The sequence below is a fragment of the Phocoena sinus genome, chromosome 14, assembly GCF_008692025.1.
Source record: "Phocoena sinus isolate mPhoSin1 chromosome 14, mPhoSin1.pri, whole genome shotgun sequence".
Classification (NCBI taxonomy): domain Eukaryota; kingdom Metazoa; phylum Chordata; class Mammalia; order Artiodactyla; family Phocoenidae; genus Phocoena; species Phocoena sinus.
Window position 1 is genome coordinate 64,435,972 of NC_045776.1, and position 19,377 is coordinate 64,455,348.

The 19,377-nt window shown below is 57.7% G+C and overlaps 1 protein-coding gene across 4 annotated transcripts; it reads right to left on the bottom strand.

Annotated features, from left to right (window-relative positions):
- Window positions 1-956: 956 nt before the first annotated feature.
- ADORA2A (adenosine A2a receptor) lies at window positions 957-18,767 on the bottom strand. 4 transcript variants are annotated; one of them, XM_032603349.1, is made up of 4 exons: window positions 18,695-18,717; window positions 10,814-10,911; window positions 9,182-9,751; window positions 957-2,671 (listed from the first exon to the last, which is right to left on the bottom strand). In XM_032603349.1, the coding sequence occupies exons 3-4, from the start codon at window positions 9,502-9,504 to the stop codon at window positions 1,768-1,770; spliced, it is 1,227 nt and encodes a 408-aa protein (XP_032459240.1). In that variant the 5' UTR covers window positions 9,505-9,751; window positions 10,814-10,911; window positions 18,695-18,717; the 3' UTR covers window positions 957-1,767. The 4 variants fall into 4 exon arrangements, with proteins under 4 accessions (XP_032459240.1, XP_032459239.1, XP_032459238.1 ...); XM_032603348.1 differs by lacking the exon at window positions 10,814-10,911 and having other exon boundaries at window positions 18,695-18,767; XM_032603347.1 differs by lacking the exons at window positions 10,814-10,911; window positions 18,695-18,717 and adding an exon at window positions 18,156-18,333.
- Window positions 18,768-19,377: the final 610 nt, after the last annotated feature.

Genomic DNA, 19,377 nt, shown 5'->3' on the forward strand with positions numbered 1-19,377 from the left:
ACATGGTATTATTTCATATTTTTCGGTTTGGTTGAAATAGTTCATCGTTAAGTTAATGGGAAAAAAAATCATGGATTTTTTGGTCAGATAAACCTTGGGTTTTAAGTTCACTTCTGCCATTTACTAGCTGTGTGACTGGGGCAAGTACTTAACCTCTCTGTTCAGGAGAGGTGGTTTAGTCTCTCTGTTGTTTAGTCATCTATAAAATGGGGCTCCCAGGGCTGCGTGAGGATTACCTGTGAAGTTCTAACATTCCTGCCCGTCTTCGCCCTGAGTGTGCCTACGAGACTTCAGACCAAGACTGGCCCTGCGGCTGGGGCACGCTGCTCACTTCCCCTGGGCCTCAGACTTCTCCAGCACAGAAGGGTGGCACCCCCTCCTTAGGCAGGGGGCCCCAGAGACAGCGTTAGAGCAGGAAACACCCGTTCCTTGTACGTTTCTTTGTTTGAGTAGGAGGAGGGATGACTCCAGGGGAAGGCAGTTTAGCCCCCCACCCCACCCCCTCATCATTTTTAGATCCCCTCTCAGCTGAGGGGTGGAGCAGGGCAGTGGGGAGTGAAGGAAACAGCTCTGAGAAGGTAACATAGAAGGAGACCTACAAAGGACATTAGGAAGGTAATGAGGGAGGGAGGAGCCTGGTCCCCACACTGAGGGAATGCCTAGGGCTGGATGGGTCTGTGGCTTCTGGAGGGAGAGCAGCTAGAGAAAGGGCCCCCTCCTTTCACATCCTCTTCTCACAGGAATGCAGGTTTGGGGCTGCACATGGGCATTTGCATTTTGGTGCATCCAGGCAGCCTCTTCCCTAGGAAGATGGGAGCCTGGGAGCCCCATCACAGCCCCAGGCAGGCAGGCTGTCTGCACATATGTGCACACTCTCTCACACCTGCAACACATACCCATATGTGTGTGCCAGGCCTGGTTGTGGAGTAGGGAAAGGAACTCAGACACCATTCTAATTGGACAAGCTTAAAACACAACGTGGCTCATTTTTATTGTATCTCAGAAAAAAAAAACATTCCCTTCAGAAGGAAAGGCAGTTAGATAGGGCCTCTACCTGGGCAGCTCTGAGCTCCCCAGGCTAACCCCTCCTGGCCAGCCCCGACATCCTCCCCTGCGCCCACGCTCTGGCACGGCTCCATTACAACTCGCTGTCCTCGAAGGAGATGTGCATGGCAGCTCATGGCAGCGGGAGAGGGCTGCCTGGGTCTCCCTGGGCCAACTCCTGGTGCCAGGTTAGCAGCAGGGCTGAAACAGAGCCAGCAACCAGGGAGGGAAGATTAAAAGGGTTTCCTCACACTTACATTTTCTCCTGGAAAAAATAGTCAAACGCCACCTCTGAGCACAATAGCTCCTGAATCCTTGGAAAGTCTGGGGAGGGTGGTGTGTGTGTGGCAGGGGGGCCTTTTGGAACCACTCCCCAGCCTCAGGCCAGCCAACCTGCTCTGCCACAGCTGCTCTGCGGAGACAAGGTGGCACTTCTAGGTGCTTCTGGAGTTGGGGACCAGCCCTGGCCAGCCAAGATGCTCTCGTGCTGGGGCTCTGGCCTGATGCAGGGCCTCCCAGCATGAAACGTCCACTTCCTCGGACTCCAAACCCTTCCTTCTGGGCCTCATGCTGCTCCAGCCGGGGCTCCCTCCTCAGTCCAAAGTGGAAACCGGCCATGAGAAGGGTCTCCGGCACATGCACTCTTCTCTCAACGTGACTGGTTCCACCAACCAGGAAGAGAAAGATTTCCTTCCCTTAGGAAGGGGCAGACTCAGTGGTTCATCAGGACACTCCTGCTCCATCCTGGGCTTGGGGACCCTCGAGGCCCAGGGACTCTGGGTGCTCTCCCTTGAGCTCCTGTCTGAGGAGCTCCACGTCTGGGAGGCCCATGTCCCCGTGGGACTCACGGGCACTCCCTCCACTCAACAGCCCCAGGGTGTAGCCATTGGGTCGCCGCTCAGGCTGGGGGGCACTGCCGTTGGCCCACACCCCGGGAGGGTGGCCATTGAGGCGGAGGCTGATCTGCTCCGCGTCGCTACTGTGAGCTGCCAGGGCCCGGGCACTGGTGCCACCTGCTTTGAAGGGCTCCCGCTGCCTCAGGATGTGGCTGCGAATGATCTTGCGGAAGGTCTGGCGGAACTCGCGGATGCGGTAGGCATAGATGAAGGGATTCACCACGGAATTGGTGTGGGAGAGGATGATGGTCAGGTACATGAGCCAGGGTGGGGCGTGGCTGCACTTGGGACAGAAGAAGGTGAAGCAGTTGATGATGTGCAGGGGCAGCCAGCAGAGGGCGAAGAGCCCCACAATGATGGCCAGCGACTTGGCAGCGTGGACCTCCTTCTGCAGCGTGGACCGGGCTCGCTCCCCCGGCAGAGGCTGGCTCTCCATCTGCTTCAACTGTCGCCGGGCTGCCAGGAAGATCCGCAAGTAGACACCCAGCATGAGCAGCAGGGGCACCAGGACACAAGCAAAGAAGTTGTAGTACACCATGTAGTTCATGGGGACCACGTCCTCAAAGAGACAGGCCACCTGGCCCACCCTGCAGCCCTGCGAGTGGTTTCTGCCCTCCTGCTGACTGCAGTTGTTCCAGCCTAGCATGGGAGTCAGGCCGATGGCAAACGATAGCACCCAGCAGACTGCAATGATGCCCTTGGCCCTCGTGCCTGTCACCAAGCCATTGTACCTGGGGAGAGGAGACCAGCGTCAGAGGCCTGGGAAACCAGGGCTGGGAAGGGCCAAGAGTCAGAAACCCAGAGCAGCAACCTGTACCTCATCCACTGGCTGTGAGGTCTTGGACCAGTCACTTCCTGCCTCCTAGCCTCAGTATCCTCTTCTGTTCAGAGGAGGGCCAAGCCTGGCCTTTTCTCACAGGAGGTAACAGGAGAGCAGGCACCCTGGAAAGGGAGACCACTGCACGGACGTCCAGATGATTTTTGAATAGTATTACGAGTAGTCCTGGGACTTAATTAGTTTGGTTTGAAGGAATTAATAAGTGATTCTGGGGGGGGTGAGGAGGGGAGAAGTTATAACCTCCATGTTGATCTCAGTCGATGCTACAGTGGGTGTCCCTTTATTTAGAGTGGGAACGGGTCAGGAGGGTACTCGCTGGCTGGGAACCAAACCAGCCAGATCAAACCTGTAGGTGGTTCACATCTCTTGTGCTTATGCTCTTCCTTCCCCACTTGACTTAGGGTCTCCAGAAGCCCCTAAGGAGAGGTGGTACAGGTGGGAAAAGGAGGGGTGGAGGTCCCGGGCCAAATGAGATACCCCCTCTCCCTTCCAAATTCACCCACAGCCCTCTGGAGAGAGATGAGATCAGTATGTCTTAACATTTATATAAGCCTTAACATTCAAGAGGTAAGAGTTGCATGAGATTCAAAGGTCCAGAGAGGAGAGGTAGTCTGCGCAAATCACTCAGCACTCTAGAGCACCAGACTCAGTTCCAGACTCGGGGAGTGGCCTGATCTGCTGGCTCAGAAGCTGACCTCAGGCCAACAAAAAAGGGTGGTATCGATTTTATTAAAAGAAAGGGCAATCAAAAAGTCTTCTCCCTGACTGAGGAAGATGACCTCAGTTATCTCTGAGGGATGACTTTGCATTTAACGGTTTTGATTCTGGCAACACCAGACTGCCTTCCTCTGTACCTAGTAAACCCTACCCATCCTTTCTAAGTTCAGGTTAGATAGATCTCAGAGAAGTTTACTACCCAAGCTCAACTAATCCCTACCCAATCTGGGCTCCCAAGGCTGGGGGCCCCTTGGGTCCCTATATCCATCACTGCATTACCATCACTGAGACAGGACATAGTAGGTGTCAAGGAAAAACATGCTTAATTCTGGAGCTGGAAGTATCCATAGAAACTAGTCCATGGGGTAGCAAACACAGGGGCCTAGAGGTTACAAATGTGTGAGGCAGGCAGGCTGGTGGGTATTTACCCTATGTGCAGGAGGCAGCTGATACCACTCAGCCACCCCCTCCCCCACCCCCACCATGCAAACTTGCCCAGTGCTGCCAGATCTCAGGAGGGTCTGGGAGCTGATTTTTCTGGGTAAAACCTCCCATGGTTTAAATTTTGTCAACTGATTCAAATTAAGGGAAAAAAAAAACACAGTGGCCTCTGACCTCTAGTCTATTCCAACCCTCTCGTTTTATAGGTAGAGAAACTGAGGCCCAAGGAGAGGAATGGACTTGCCTGGACATTCCAGGAATCCAGAGGCAACTCGGGCCAAGGTAACTTCCTCATTTCTGAACCCAAACAGTAACCTAGTAGGACCGTTCTCCGGAGCTCTGCCGCCCCATTCACTGGGGGCTTGGGTGCCTGCAGCAGGAAGAGGGTCATGGACTTGCCCATTTCTGTCAAGCCACAGAGAGCCTATACTGCCCTATCTCCTGTTCTGGAGCTTCAAACGTGAGGTCACAGTTTTTTTTTTTTTCCATTTATTACTTATCTAGCACTTGCTCTGTGCCAGGCACTGTTTTTAGTACTCTACAAATAGTAATTTATATGATCTGATTGAATAAGAGGCTATTTTAATTTTTTAAATATTTATTTATGTATTTGGCTGCACTGGGTCTTAGTTGCGGCATGTGGCATCTTCATCGTGGCACGCGGGCTCTTAGTTGTGGCATGTGGGATCTCGTTCCCTGACCAGGGATCGAACCTGGGCCCCCTGCATTGTGAGCTCGGAGTCTTAACCGCTGGGCACCAGGGAAGTCCCAGGAGGCTATTTTAATGTTGATATTTTTCTGAAGAAAAGCATATTCCCTCTGGGTTCTAGCGATGGTGCATTCTTGTTTAGCCATGTTGTCACTGCCTCTCTGAGCCTCAGTTTCCCTATCTGTAAAATGGGACTAAGAATCTGGGGCTTGTGAGCACTGTCCCATGAGGGCAGATTGTAGAATTGTTGGGTGAAAATTATAGGGAGATGGATTGTGGCTCAGGGTAAATGAGCTATTCACAGGAGAAATGGACTGCCTCAGGCAGTGGTGAAGCTCCTGTCATTTGAGGCAGTCAGGCAGAAGCAAGCAGTAATAGGGATGGTGTAGAAGATCCTGGAGGCCACCTGCTTTGGGGATTTTCAAATTGTTCTCCAGCAGCAACCCTTCTCACCTGCATTCCCAGGCAATCACAGAATTGGAGCTGCCGAGGAAGAGAGGAGGCTTAATAATATTCACTGAATGAATGAACTGGGGGGGAAGCCAGGGCCCAGCCTGAAGGCTTCTGGGGACACGGTTTGAAAATTCCTGTTTTGTCCACTTGTCTACATTTAGATGAGGAAACCTAGGAGAGGAAGTCTGCCACTGCATTCTGAAAAGAAAGCTCCTCCTGTCCTGGGGACAGACACAGAAACACATTGATAGCACTTGTCTCTGTATGCAAAGGATGTCTGGAAGGATTCCCAACACTGCCTTCCAGGAAGGGAGCTGAGGTGGGGCAAGGGGGACAATTCTTTACCATTTATGCTTTTGTTCTTTTTTGATGTTGTAATACATGCAGGTATTATTTATTTTAAAAAGATACCAAACAGATTAATTTTGTTATTCGAAAGAAAGCCTCTTAGGCTGAGAGCCCTGGACCCAGGCTCCCAGGGGACTGGATCAACATTAGGGCCCAGATGGAACCATGGCCAAGCCACAGCCTGGCCCAGCAGCATCTCCCATCCCCTGAGCTGTGTCTGTGACTAAGGCAGTCACATCTTGCCCTCCTGGGCCTCAGACATAGACTGCCTGCCTGGTGGAGGGGGTGCCAAGGCCATCCAGGGTCATGCTCTGCTGTTCTGGGGAGCCCAGAAGTGTCATAGGAAGCCGGTGCCAGAACCACAGCCCCCGCGTTTAGAGGTGTTTCTGCATCCCTGTGTCCTCCAGCTCACAGGCTGCCCCTTCCTGGGGGCTCCCCATTACTTACATTGGGGGCTTACCCTATGAGCCAATAGTACCCCCCACAATTCAGGTCAGGGCTTCCCGTGCATTTGCCCTTCAGTCAGGAGAAGGCGGAGCTTTCCTAAGTTGTCCAAAGGAGCCACTGACCTACAGCTAAAACCCAAACTCCCTCCCAAGCATGGGAAGGCCTGAGCCAGCCTCACAGCCTCCCTGTAGGCTTGTTCTCCTCTTTGTCAGTCACCTCTCCCTGGCCCAGAGCCCACATGCTTATTCCTTCCCTGTGGCCTTTGTCCAGGCTTGGCCCCCTTCTGTTACCCCTTCCCCCACACACGCCAATGCCCATTCCAACGCATCCCCAGCAACCCATGGCGTCATCTCCTGCAGGGAGTCCTCTCTCCCAATCCTGCCCCCTTAGAAGCCAGGGTACTCAGGTTTTGTTCCCTGGGGCAGTTCACCACACAGGACTCTGCTGCCCCATAAGAAGGCCTGTTTCCCGAAGGGAGAGAGCAGTCAGAAGGGGCTAAAGTGAGAGATGGGAGACAAGGGGTGTGGAATTCCCCTGGGAAAAGAAAGCCTTTGTCACCCTGGGAATTCTGTCCTCTGGGGACATGGAGAGCTCCCATCCCTGCCTCTGTCCAGGCCCTGCCCTAGCCCAGTAGGGTCCGTGCACTTGGGAAGGAGCACATAAGATTTTTCTGAAACTGAATTCTTTTAAAAAAAAAGAAAAAGAAATTAATGGTGAACGGTGCAGGCCTGGAGCTAGGCATCCAGAGCATCGGTCAGAGGCTGGACTTCAGGTTAGCCAAATGGACTTACTGAGTGGATCAGGAAACAGCACACAGGAGAGACTGGATTCCAGCTGGAAGGGGACAGAGGAAGGGGGGCAGGAATGGGCACCCTGAGCCAGGCAGCAGTCCCAGAGCTGCCCCGGGTTACCATCTGCCTCCATCTAGTCCCCACTCATGCCCAGCTTGCTCTCAGGAGCCCCACACGGACAACTTTACACACCTCGTTCTCCCAGCCCTCGCCAGCCCAGTACCCTTGAGGAAGAGGAAAGTGGAGGGACCCAAGGGGACCTGGAGCAGGGTGAAGGGCCCTGGAGTCCCCGCGTCCGGAGACACTTTTCCTTCTCTGGCTCTGGCCTCCCCACGAGTAACAGGAGGGTCATAACATCCGCCCGGCCACAATGCCGGCCGAGAAGATCAAAGGAGACGCTGAGCCAACATCCTCTGGCAAACGTGGAGCTCTCTGCCCCAAGGGGGGTTGAGCATCATCACCACCGTCATCCCATTGGCTCCCTGACCCAAGACAGCCAGGCTGACCCTTCTAAGCCCTATCAAGTGGAGCTCAAATGGCCAAGGTCTGGGTGGAACTAGGTCCTGCTCTGGAAGACTGTGGGAGTTGGGCAGGCAGATGGGGTTGGGGGAGGGGGGCAGGTCCATGGCTCTGAACCTCCAGCAGCTTCAGAAAGACCTGAATCTCCATCCACCCCACCCTGCCATCCTTTCTCAGGGACCCATCACTCCAGTCCACTCACTGGGCCCTCAGAACACCTTTGTGAGCTCAGAGGGATAGAGACCTGGCCCCTTTTATAGATGAAAAATGGGCCCAGAGAGAGGCAGCTGACTTTCCACAGTCACACAGCATGTCCCATCCTCTTGCATCAGGGAGGATGGGACTTTTGACTCTTGAAAAACAGACAAGAAAAAGAAGCCAAGGAAGGCCCTTTAGATTGAGACCAGCAGCTCTGATCTCTCCCTCAAATCCACTGCTCCTTGAATCAGGGAAGAAATTGAGAACGACACCTCTGCTCCCCACTGAACATTCCGCCAGGGCCGGCCCAGCCCAGCCCACACTGGCCTGGCCCTGAAGTGGACACCAATCAATCAGCCTGGGAGCCCTAAGGCCTCTGTGTCCTGGTCGAGCCTGGACTCTGGCTCTGCCCGTTTAGGCTGGTCCTCTATTAGGACCAGCCAGAGTCCCCTTTTCTTTTGACAAGGGTCCTAGGCTGTCCCGAGACAAAGTATTCTGGGAGGGCCACACGGGGCCCAGGCTCCTTCCTTCATTTAAGCAGCATGATGAGGGTGTCTGTCTGCTTTTCCCTTACAGCCCAGGTGGCCCAGGTTCTGGGAGACAGGGGCCACCCTATGACCAGCTCCCAAAAGACTGAAGTCACCGAAGGTGGCAGTCATGTTTCTTCCCATGCCCAGTCCTGACTGTGCTATCAACTCATTGCGTAGCCCTGGGGGCTGACTCCCTTCTCCAAGCCTCATTTTTCCATCCATAAGATGAGAGGAAATGACCTCTAAGGGTGCCCCTGGGTTTGACACTCTATATTTCCATTTGCTCATTGAGCCTGTTCCCTGTCCTGGCTGGGGAACCCTCAGCCCAGCATGGGGCTGGTGGGACTACTCTGGTTCAGAGAATTCGCCACTGGATGGGGGCACACCATCCTCTGAGACCTCCCTCAGGGCCTGCAGCCATCTAGGCTGTGGAACCCAGCTCCAGGGTGGAGGGGCGAGGAGGTGGGGCAGAAGGCCCCTAGGCCGGCCCCCAGGTGGGGAGGGACACACTTCCTAGCCCTGTCCATGGGTTGGTGGTGGTAGGTGGAGACTGTCTTTAAGTGAACTCAGCCTCAGGGAAAGTCTTTGTTTACACAATACATGGCTGAAGTCATTTCACAAAAGTTTCACCATAAAAACCCCCATCCACCAGCCAGCTCCCGTCCCCCATGAACACTTGGTGACTGAGCAGCACAGAATTTGCATAGAGGTCCAAGTGACTCACGAAGGCATTTGACCAAGTCACTTCCCCTCTGGGTCATTTTCCCAATGTGCAAGCTGCAGGGCGGCCTGGAGGAGCTGGAGGAAGGCAGGCGGGTAGGTGGGCGGGCTTCTAGCTCTCAGGTCCTGTCGTTTCCGTGGTGCCCACCCTGCCCCACTGTCATGCTGTGTGAAGAACGACCCAGATGCACCCACCCAGGCCTGGGCTGCACACATCTGCCAACAGCCAAAACATGGCAGCCTCACCCATGTAGCCCAGGGGAGCCTGGGAAGGACCAGCCTGCCCTGTGCCCACAGGGATCAGCTGGTGTGGCACAAGTGCTGGCCATGTGCCAAGCTCTGGGCAGCCCCAGACTGAGCCCCATGGCCCTGTCCTCAGCTCAACACAACCCAGACCAAGTCCTGACCCCAAGTTCACCCTGACCCCTGGTTCACCCTGATCCTGGCACAGACCAGACCCTGACACAGGGAGCTTTTTCACAGATGTGGCCCCCAGCATGAGGTGTACCAGGGAAGAGAACGTGGCTCACCGGAGTGGGATGCGGATGGCGATGTAGCGGTCAATGGCGATGGCCAGGAGGCTGAAGATGGAACTCTGCGTGAGGACTAGCACGAAGCAGGCGAAGAAGAGGCAGCTGTGGCAGGCGGCACAGAACCCCGTGCTGATGGTTATGGCAAAAGGGATGGCAAGGACCCCCACAGCGATGTCGGCTGCCGCCAGGGATACCACAAAGTAGTTGGTGACGTTCTGCAGATTGCTGTTCAGCCACACAGCCCAGCACACCAGCACATTGCCCAGGATGGCCAGCACGGCAATGGCCAGCTCCACCGTGATGTACACCGAGGAGCCCATGTTGGGCACAGCTGCAGATGGGCAGGGTCAGCAAGGACGCAGGCCAGGCCAGCTCACGGTCCATAGCTGCAGCACAGCTGGCCTGCCCAGGCCCTGAGCCCCTTCACAGGAGCCAGGAGCGTCCCTGCCGTTGGGGGGGGCCCCCCAAGGGCTTTTCACAGCCAACTCCAAGTCTTCAGAAACCAGGCCCTCTCCAGGGGCTCTGGCGGCATCTTGGCTCAGCTTAGCTTCAGAGTTCCTGTGGTACCTGCCAAGGGAGAAGCCGCGTGAGGAGGTGGACCACTGGCAGGGGCACAGCTGAAGATTCCCAGGGGCAGCCCTCAGCCCCGGCTCCCCAACACCCTCCCCACAGGCCGGGCATCAGCCTGAGGACGACCTACCGTGCCCTGCCTCTCCCACCTGAAACAGAGGGCCAGGGATCAACCCCAGTCTGTTTTTCTTCCAAGGGAGCCGAGAACTTTCAGAGTTGAGTCACTTGTGTTGGCCCCCAGGCTCAGCTTCTCAAGCCTTCTGTGGCAGCTCTGCCAGTTTCCTGGATCCCTGAGCTCACCACTACCCTACGACCCTCCCTCCTGGAAAGGCCTCCTTAACCCCTGGATCTCCCAGGGCCACCCACCTTCTCTCTCAGCCAGCTTCAGTCTGCTCCATCCCCCTGAGAGCGCTCCCCGGGGACTACCAGCACCTACCTATGCTGCCCGAATAAGGAACAGGCCCAGAGACCCCAGAGCTCTGATCTGGGAGGATCTGGTGGCCTTCTGGTCCTGTCTCCCACTGCTGGCAGGTAAGCCTTCTTGCCCTCACTGGTGGTGCTGCACAGGGTGTTGGAGCAGGCACAAAGGGAGCCCGCCCCTCAGCAGCCCCCGCCAGCTGACTGCACATCTAGGAGGGGCGGCTGCCTCGCCTCCCCCCTCACTCCCTCCTCCCACACCTGCTCCCCAGCCTGCTTCTCTGCCTGGCTGGTGCGCTCAGCCAGGCTTGCCTGGGGACTGCGGGCAACAATGTTCCTCTTTTCTGGGCCTCAGTTTCCCCACTGATACAGTGGGGAGGTTGGACCCCAGTAGCCTCTGGGGGCCATTTCAGCTCTCACCCATGATTCTATGAGAAGGGAGTGAACACATTTGAAAGGGCTCCCCCAGTCAAAATATCATAGAAATGTAAAGAATTAGTGACACCCAGTAGAAGCAGAAGTCTTAGTCTCTCTAGCCCAAACCCCCAGGGATCCCCCTTGAGCTTGTGAAACAGTCTCCATCGCCCCTGCCAGTCCAGGGGCCTCTCCCCATCACCTCTACCTCCCCCTTGTCACACTCACTTGTGCTGCCCAGCAGTGTCCTCCATGCCAAATCCACCCCCTCCTGCAGTCCTGGGCTTTCATGGTCCAGGTGCACATGGAGAGTGGCTGCCGCCTGCCTGGGAACAAAAAGCCTGAAGCTGCCTTTCAGGCTCACATGTGGGCTCGGGGTTGCATTCCCCCTCTCTCTTCCAGGATACGAGGGATCAAGAGGACTGGCAACCTTGGGAGAAGTTTGCTTATTGTCCCTGCCTGTATTCCAAGGGCCAGGCTCCCCCAACCCTGTCCAGGAGGTGATTTAGAGCTGTAATAGATGACCCCAAGTTTCCTTCTAACTCCAATCTACCTCAGGTGGCAGGAGCTGGGTGGGCACGGAGAGGTACAACAGAGAGGCGTCCCCCATGCCCACTGGGAGGCTTGGAGGGGAGTGCCCAGCCCCAGGAAGCCGGAGAGAGAAGAGGAGGCCGAGCTCCTGAGAACCCAAGGGGTTCCTGCAGCCCACGGCTTCTCCCAGGCCTGGCAGGAGCCTGCCTCCAAGGGGCCATGGACAAGTCTCACCGAGCCCCTGCTGTGCACAGGGCATTTGCCAGCCAGCTACTTACAAAGCATGTCACTGGCGGAGGTAGGGCAGACCAAGTCTCCTGGTGCCAACTCTGGCCACACAGTGTCCCTTGGTGCTCCCGGCCTGCAGCCCAGAGTAGCATTCACCAGGGGCACTCTGACTGCAGAGGCTATGTGTCCAGTGTCTCGTCCTCGTTCTGCAGGAGTGAAGTGACAGCCCCCAGAGCTGCCTCCCATCTGGGGGCCTCCCAGGTTCAGCACCACCAGCAGCGGGCCACTGTCCAGTCAGGCCCAGCAAGCCCCAGGGACCCTGCCTCTTACCACCAGTGAGCCATCCATCCACCTTCCTGGCCTCCTGACAACCCCCTGCCATCCTTCTTACCCTGGCCTCAGCCTCTCCTGGGGAATCTGCATTGACAGAGACATAGCCTCTGCCAGTCCAACCAGCCCAGGCTAGAAACCTGACTTGGCCCTAGGCCATCATCCAGATTCAGAGGGTTCTTCCCAGGGTCAGATAAGGTGGGGCCACCAGTGATCCACCTGACCCAGACAAGTACCACATTTTTGTGGAGCTGAACATGGGCTGTCTGGCCCCACTGCCTGGAGCCCTACTGATGGGGTCACATCATTAGCATCTGCCCTGGATGTTGGGCTGACTCCATGTGGGCTGGGATGCCCAGCATAGAAGGGTGTTTGGGGACCCTAACCCAAGCCCTCTGTTTGGTGAGGTTCTCCTGGCAGACTCGGGACCCCTAAATCCTTGGGGCTTCCCCATCACCTTCTGTACTGTGGGCTCTCAGGCCTCACAGCACCTGGTACCAGCACCCTTCCTGACTAAGCTGAAGGCACCTTCCTACTGTCCAGCAAGCCTTGGGTACCTTCCCAGTCTCACTGGATACAACAGACCCTCCAGCCCAGGTCAGCCCTGCAAGGAGCCAGACACACCCCTGCCAGCTGGGTCTGGAAGGCTGCCTCCCTGCACACTGGGCTCCCCATCAGCCTTCTACAGCTTTCCTGCAGGCCCTCCAGCAGCTGCCAGCACATCCCGGGTTGAAGCTTGCCTGGCCACACAGGCAACCTGGTTATTTGCCAGACTAGAATCTCCCAGCCCCAAGCAGAGCACATCAGTGGAGCCCAGGGCACCGTGGGGTCAGCAGGGCACGGAGGTAGCTGGGAGGAGGTTGGAGCTTCCCAGCTGTCAGACCGCAAGTCAGCCCAGGGTTGGGGGTGCCCTAACTTGGGGCCTTTGCCAGAGTTTTGTAGTAAAATGCTCCCATGATGGCCTGTTTTAAGGTACTAATGAGTCACTGACAGGAACTGGGAATCAACGTACACAGCTGGGGAAAACCAGGCTCCAGCCACCACTGAGCCACCAAGCCCTGTGCTCTCCCAGGGCCCACCTGCCTGGACTCCACTCCAGACCCTCTACAATAGTTGTACGGCCTGCTTGGGAGCTCAGGAAATGAGGGTGCAGAGGCCTGTGGGTCATCTGTGTTCTCACTGGCTGGCCCCATGAACTTCACTCTACAGATGAGGAAGCTAAGGCTCAAAGAGGCTAATGCCCTCCCAGCTTTACCATGAGCATAAAAGGGTGGAACAGAGCTGGGGGAATGCCCATGAAAAACAGCAGCAGCAAGATTTCCTAGGGCCTCCTGGCCCCTCTCTGCTTTCCTCCCTTCAGAGGCCTCCTAGAGCAAGAGTGACAGGAAGGTTGGAGGCCCAGGGGGAGGGGGCTGGGGGCGGGGCCAGGATCTGGCAATTTCCTGTTCTTCTCTGGTGGCTCTAATTAATCCTTGAGTCATCTGTTGCTAGCCAAGAGGGGAAATGAAATATTAATGATGTAATATTTCCTTGTGATTGTCTCTTATTGGGGACAGGGCAGAGGGCAGAAGCCATCCCATACAGATCAGAGTTACATGCTGGGGAAGGTGCATGATAAGCCTCAAAAGGACAACCCCACAGGATTCCCCGGCAGTTAGACTCAAAACTGCTGCTGCTTCCCGCCTTTCTCCTTACCCTCACCAGTCTGGCCACTTTAATTAAAACTCCATTTAATCAAACCTGCACATTTCCTGGCTCCTTGTACATCAGACTAACAAGGCTTTCTGTACACATGCCCACATGGTGGCTGTACCCCCAAGAGCCCGGTGGATAGAAGTGCCCGCCAACTTCCAGGCAGGACCCTGCACACCAGCTCCTGAGTGCAGCTAAGGGCAATGTACCAAGGCCAGCCTAGCGCCTTGGGCCTGTTGCAGCCACACTGGGCCTGTTCCTGGGCTCCAGAATCCCAGCCTGAGACTCCTCCACTACTTTCTCACAGCAGATGTTTCCAAGTACCTACTCTGTGCTAGGCAGCATCCCAGCTGCTACAGCACAGGGAGCTTTGTGCCACCTGCTGCTGAGCCTGAGCCCACAGTGGGGGGGCCGTAAGGCAGAGTTGTCCCAGGAGACTGTCCTGAGCTGGCTACTACCTAGGTGTGCAGGTCACTCCCCACTTCCAAGACCTCAGTTCCCACTAAGATGAGCCTGCAAACCACAATTTCAAAGCACAGGAGGAAAATTAAGGGTAAGAAAGATAAGCAACAGCAGCCAAAATACAGAGATTAATTCATTCCAGAGATGAAGATAATATAGTAATCTAATAATTTTCAAAGACATTTAGGACCTTCAAAGAGATAAAGGAGTAGTATCCATAAACAAGAATGAGAATCATTGGCAGAACCAAAACAAGAACAGGCAAATATGAACGAGAAATAATATAAAAATCCTGGAAATGAAAAACAGGATTGAGGAGAACACAATTGATGTGTTGTCACGTGCATACAGTTTGAGGAGACAGTTGGGGATCTGAAGACCGCACTGTGGAATTCTCACCCAAACCTCAGAGCAGGTAGTTGAAAGAAATGGAAGGTAGACTGAGCAGCAGCACCTCAGTGGGAGAGTGGGGAGGTCAACAAGCAAAGGAGAAATAGCTGCACAGGCAGCTCAGCTCTGCCCCAACCACAAGCCCTCCAGTGGCCTTTAGAGTGGCCCAGGCCTGGGCACAAGACTCCCAAACCCCAGGACCCTGGGACCGGCCAGGCCCCTCTCCAAACCCATCAATGAGAGCAGGGCCACCTCCAGTGTTGCCTGGAGGTGAGCATCCTCTGTGTCATGGCACCTCTTCCCTCCCTCTCTCCCTCCCTGCAGGGTTGCTAGCAGCTCCAACTTCAGGAACCTTGTGAGGGCTGGGCCCCAGGTACCCTGGCAGGCACCAGTGGTGTCCCTTCCCCCGGCCCCTGGGGTGTGCAGCTGCTGCTTTCAGAGCCTGGGGGCAGGATGTGGGCAGGCCTGGGGCTGAGAGCCTGCTCCCTGCACTGAGCCCAGCCCCCAGAGCAGCCTCCACATCAGCAACGCCTGGAGCTGCAGGGCCTTTCTCCCTGCTGGGGGCCCAGAATCCCCCTTCCACCCCCTTGTGTCCAGGCCAGATGCCAGAGAGGCCACAGGCCCTGCCTCTTCCCAGCCTGACATGGCCACTCACCCCCATGGGCTGCCTCACCTGACTCCCCGCTCCAAGGGGCCACTCCACATGCGAAGTGCTACGTGCCCACCCTGTGTTGCAAGGAACCCAGATGGGGTCCCACTCCTGCTCCATCCCACACTCCCTGAGACCCTGAGCAAGAGTCTTCCCCTCTGCACTGTGGCCCCTCTGCCACAGCAGGCCACAGTGAGACAACCTCCTCACCCACATGGCTCAGCACCCACACCTCTCAAGTGAATCTTCTACTGGCGTGACGACAGGCACTACCATGCCTGAAGAGGTCAAGATGGGGGGGGGGGGCTTTCTAAATGGCCCTGAGAACATAGACCCTAGTGGGCCTGGGGTGGGACCCTGACAGAAGGCTGGCCTGCTGAAGGGGCAGTGCCAGGCGCACAGCCTCAGGAGCTCTCAGAGGGTGGGTATGCTGAGGATGGGAGGCAGGCAGACCCACTTCTGGGGTCCCTGGGATGAAGATGTGATGATGCAGCCCTGGAGGCTGAAAGGAGAGAGCAAGAGGGTCAGCCAGACCAACTCCAGCACAGCCCTGCCACTGCTCCCTGGTCACTCAGTGGCCTCTGGTACCCGGCTTAAGATTTGCAGAGGCCACTGAGGGGCCAGAGGTGAATGCTCTGTGACAGATGGGCAGACACATACCAGCCCTGGGGGCCTCTGGGCAGAAACCACTACCCTGACAGCAGGGAGGCACCAGAGTGGCACTGACTGCCTCTCCATGGCGCACCAAGGCAGCCTTTCTTCCAGGTGACAGCTGGGCTGACGCGAGCAGCAACAGAGGTGGGAACCGCAGAAAGACCCTGCCCAGCAACTTCTGAAACAAGCTTGTCCTATGGAAGGGGTTGTGGGCCAGAGGAGTCTAGAAGGGCTCTCAGAGGAGGGGGCATTCATGCTGGATTTGAAGGGTCAGGGAAGAGAGGAAAGGAGATTCCAGGCAAAGGCAACAGTCTGTGCAAGGCCCAGAGGCATGCCAGAGAAGGCCTGCGGGGGTCCTGGAAAGCTGAAGCCTCCTGCCTTCCCTCCCCCATCTCCCCCATCCACCATTCTGCTCCCCCAGCTAGAGTGAGGGCAGCTGAGCTTCTCCAGTCCCCATCAGGAGTCAGGATCCCATGGCTTCCACACTCTAGGGGCCCCTTGCATGATTCTGTGGGCAAGGGCTGGGGGACCTCGGCCACTAAACTGCTCCTTCCCACCACCCAGAGCTCCCAGCCCTGTCCAGGAGGTGAGCAGTCTCTTGGGAGGGCTCCCTGCATCCCAGCTCTGAACTCCTGCCATTCCTCACTTCCCTTCCCCCATCTGGGCCCAGCACAGACTTCCAGGGGCCCACCCTTAGCACCGCACTCCCACTGCTCCCTTCAGCCTCCAGACCATGGGGCAAACCCTCCCTTCTGTGGCCGCCAACATTTCCCAGGCCCAGATCCTTCCCTAGGGGCCGGAGCTCATCCTTTTGTCAACTTAGCACCTGACACCAGTGATCTCCTCAGGGTCCCCTGACACACACACCAAAACTTCTTCTCAGCCCATCCTTCAAGCCCTTGCCTTCCCTCAGGCTGTGCTCGCCCTGGCTCTCATGTATACACATCTTTCAGCAGACAGGACTGACCCCCACAAGACACTTGGGGTGGCAGTTCCTGCTCACTCAGAGTCAGGTGGCTCAGGAGTCAGGCAGGTTAAATGGGAGCAGGAGTTGCTGAGGGATTTCAGGTCACTGCTAAGGGCCACCAGGCGCTGTGGTCCTACACAGCAGACCTAGAGGCCCTACATTTTGCAGGGTGTGATGCCAGGTGCTTGCTCCCAATCCAACTCCAGTCCACATGTCCCTCGGCCAACAGCGATCTCTTGTGGTGTCCCCCCCCCGCAACCCCATAAGGCTAACAGCCTCCCTCCCAGGTTCCCAAGCTCAAGCACAGATCCCAATCTGTCCCCCACAACCAATGCCTGTCTCTCATTTACTCTCCACCACAACCCTCGGTAAGCATTGCTTGCACCATCATGCTTATTTTACAGATGAGAAGGCAGGTTTGCTGGGGCAGTGACCAGGGCTGCTCAGCAAGTGAATCAAGACTAGAACCCAGGTTTGGGCATGGAAGTCTCTGGTCCGTTGGGTTGCCTCTGAAGCCAGCCATTGCCCTCTTAGGCTGTGGATCCCTGGGGGCAGGACCAGTGTGTGGTCAGAGACCTGCACTTCCCAGGCCAGTGTGAGGAAGGCAACACACACGTCCACCAAAACCCACCTGGCCCAAAGCCTGTCTCCTGCCAGCCATGTCTGGGCTGCCCTCAGCCTCCCTGAGGCGGTGAACAGAGAAGCCAGCTTAGCCCAGAATCTGGTCTGCAATGAGGGGATAGGGAGGGAGGGGCAGTGGCCCAAGAGACACCAGGACCTGGGAGAGCCAGGGAAACACTAAAGGGCAAGGGTAGAGCAAGGAGGTGTGGACAAGCCTCAGCGAGGAGCTCCCGCCATGGACCAGAACCTGGGAGGGGGCCTGGCCCATAGGGCAGAGCCTTTCCAGCCCATCCAAGGCATCTAGCACCAGACCCCGCAGGACTAAGGAGGCAGCCCCTGATGCCACACAGCCTCCCTAGCCCACTGTGCTCCCAAGAACTCTCCATCATGGGCCCCAGGGCCAGGACACGCAGGCGCAGCCCTAGCGGCATAGAGGTGACATGGATTGTCTTCTGAGGGTGCAGAGGCTGGGAGTCTATGCAAGCTGGATAGCAGAGGCCAAGGAGAGGGCAGCCTGAGCTCCAGGTGGGAAAGGAGCACAGGCCTGTGGGTGGAAGCGGGCCTAGGTGCCGCCTGAGATGGGGAGGGAGAACCGGCACAAGGGGCCGCCCTAGTCCTCCCCCAGGGGTCAGCTCCAGTCCAGAGAAAAGGGGGTGGGGACTTCTCTCTTCTCTTTTCTCCCCTGCGGAGCCCTCGGCCTCCGCCTTCCTCCCATTGTACAGTCGGGGAAATTGAAGTCTAAAGCGCGGTGGCCGCGCCCGCAACGCAGACATCTCTGCTCCGCTGGCCCCGGCCCCTCCTTGATCCCCTGGGCATCCCGCGCCAAGTCCCTCGAGCGCCGCCACCATTCCCGCAATTCCTACGTCGGCTCAGGGCAGCCCGGCGGACGGCCAGGACAGTCCGAGGCGCGCCCCCAACCCCGGCCTCTCCTGGGACCCCTAAGTCCGGTTCCCGCCACCAATGCCCACTGGACGCGCCCGCGCTCGGCCGGCGTTCGACTCTCCCCTTCTCGCTGCGCCCCAGGCGCTCGGACGCCGTCTGCTCACCCAGCCTCCCGGGAACACCTGGACGTTCGGCAGCTCCACCTGTGGAAGTTCTCGTCTGCGGGGTCCGGCCTGCCCTGCTCAGGCCGGCCTCTGTGCCTCGAGCCCAGCCAGGCCAGGGCGCGCCCCGAGGGCTCATAGAGTACCCGGGCGGCCCGTGGCCCAGAACGCACCGGCGAGGTTCCCGCCCCTGCCGCTGGGGCCGCGCTCTCTCGCCCCTTCCCCGCCCCGCTTACCCTGCGCACCTTCCGGTCCATTTCAGGGTGGCCCAGAGGGTCTGCGCACCGTCCCCCGACCGGGCTTAGGGCGACAGCCGCGCTCGAGCCGCCCCTGCACCCGCTGTTCCCGCCGCCGCCGCGGGCAGGGCTCGGACCCCGGCCCACGAACTCGCTCTCAGGTCGGCGGGAAGAGACGGAGCGGCGGGGCACCTGAGGAGGGGACCCGCGCCTCCCGCCCTCCCAGTCCAGCAGCCTCCGACGGCCCCACGCTGCCCGGCCGCCCGCCCGGGACCCTGGGGACCCCGGACGCGGGACCCCACTGACCTGCTGCTAGCGCGCCGGCTCCCGCCGTCTCGGCGGCCGCTGGGTCTCCAGCTCCGGCCGCGCCGCCCGCGGGCGCCCCCTGCAGGGCGTCTTCCAGACCCGCGCGGTTCTCGCTCCGCCCCGCCGCGTGGGGAAACCGAGGCCAGGTCGCCCCGCCAGGGCAGCCAGCCCACAAGTCCGGCTGATGCCCGCCTCCCGCCCCGGCGTGCCCTCCCAGCTCTCGCGTCCGTTCAGGCCACTTCCCTCCGGACCACACCCCCTCCCCTTCGATAATTCTCTCACCCCTGGGTCCCAGAGCCACACTCCCTCCCCTCCTCCAAGAAGCCCCAGGCTGCCCCTGCCGCTTGGGTCCTCCCGGAGCCCTGCTGTCCCTCATCATCGGAGCTGAGCGGGTCGGTACCCCTGTGTCATCCCGGGAAGCGTCCTGTGCCTGCTTCTCCTCAAATCTTTCCATGGATCCCCACTTTCTCAAGGAGAAAATTCGGCCTCATACCAGGGACCTCAGGGACACGCCTGCCAGTCCGGTCCACAGCCTTGCTCTCCCTCCCTAAGTCTGGTCCTGCGCTGCTGGGGGTGGAGGGCTGGTACCTCAGCTCAAAGATGCCTCTAAGAAGTCAGCCCCAATTCCAGTGATCCCTCCAAGAACTCCTCAGCTCTGGTGCCTGGTCAGGTCCTTCCCCCTC

Excerpts from the sequence above, each read along its gene's own strand:
- ADORA2A (XM_032603348.1), bottom strand. The coding sequence starts at position 9,504 with ATGGGCTCCTCGGTGTACATCACGGTGGAGCTGGCCATTGCCGTGCTG. Across the intron at positions 2,672-9,181 it reads GCCATCCGCATCCCACTCCG|GTACAATGGCTTGGTGACAG; the intron begins GTGAGCCACGTT and ends TCCTCTCCCCAG.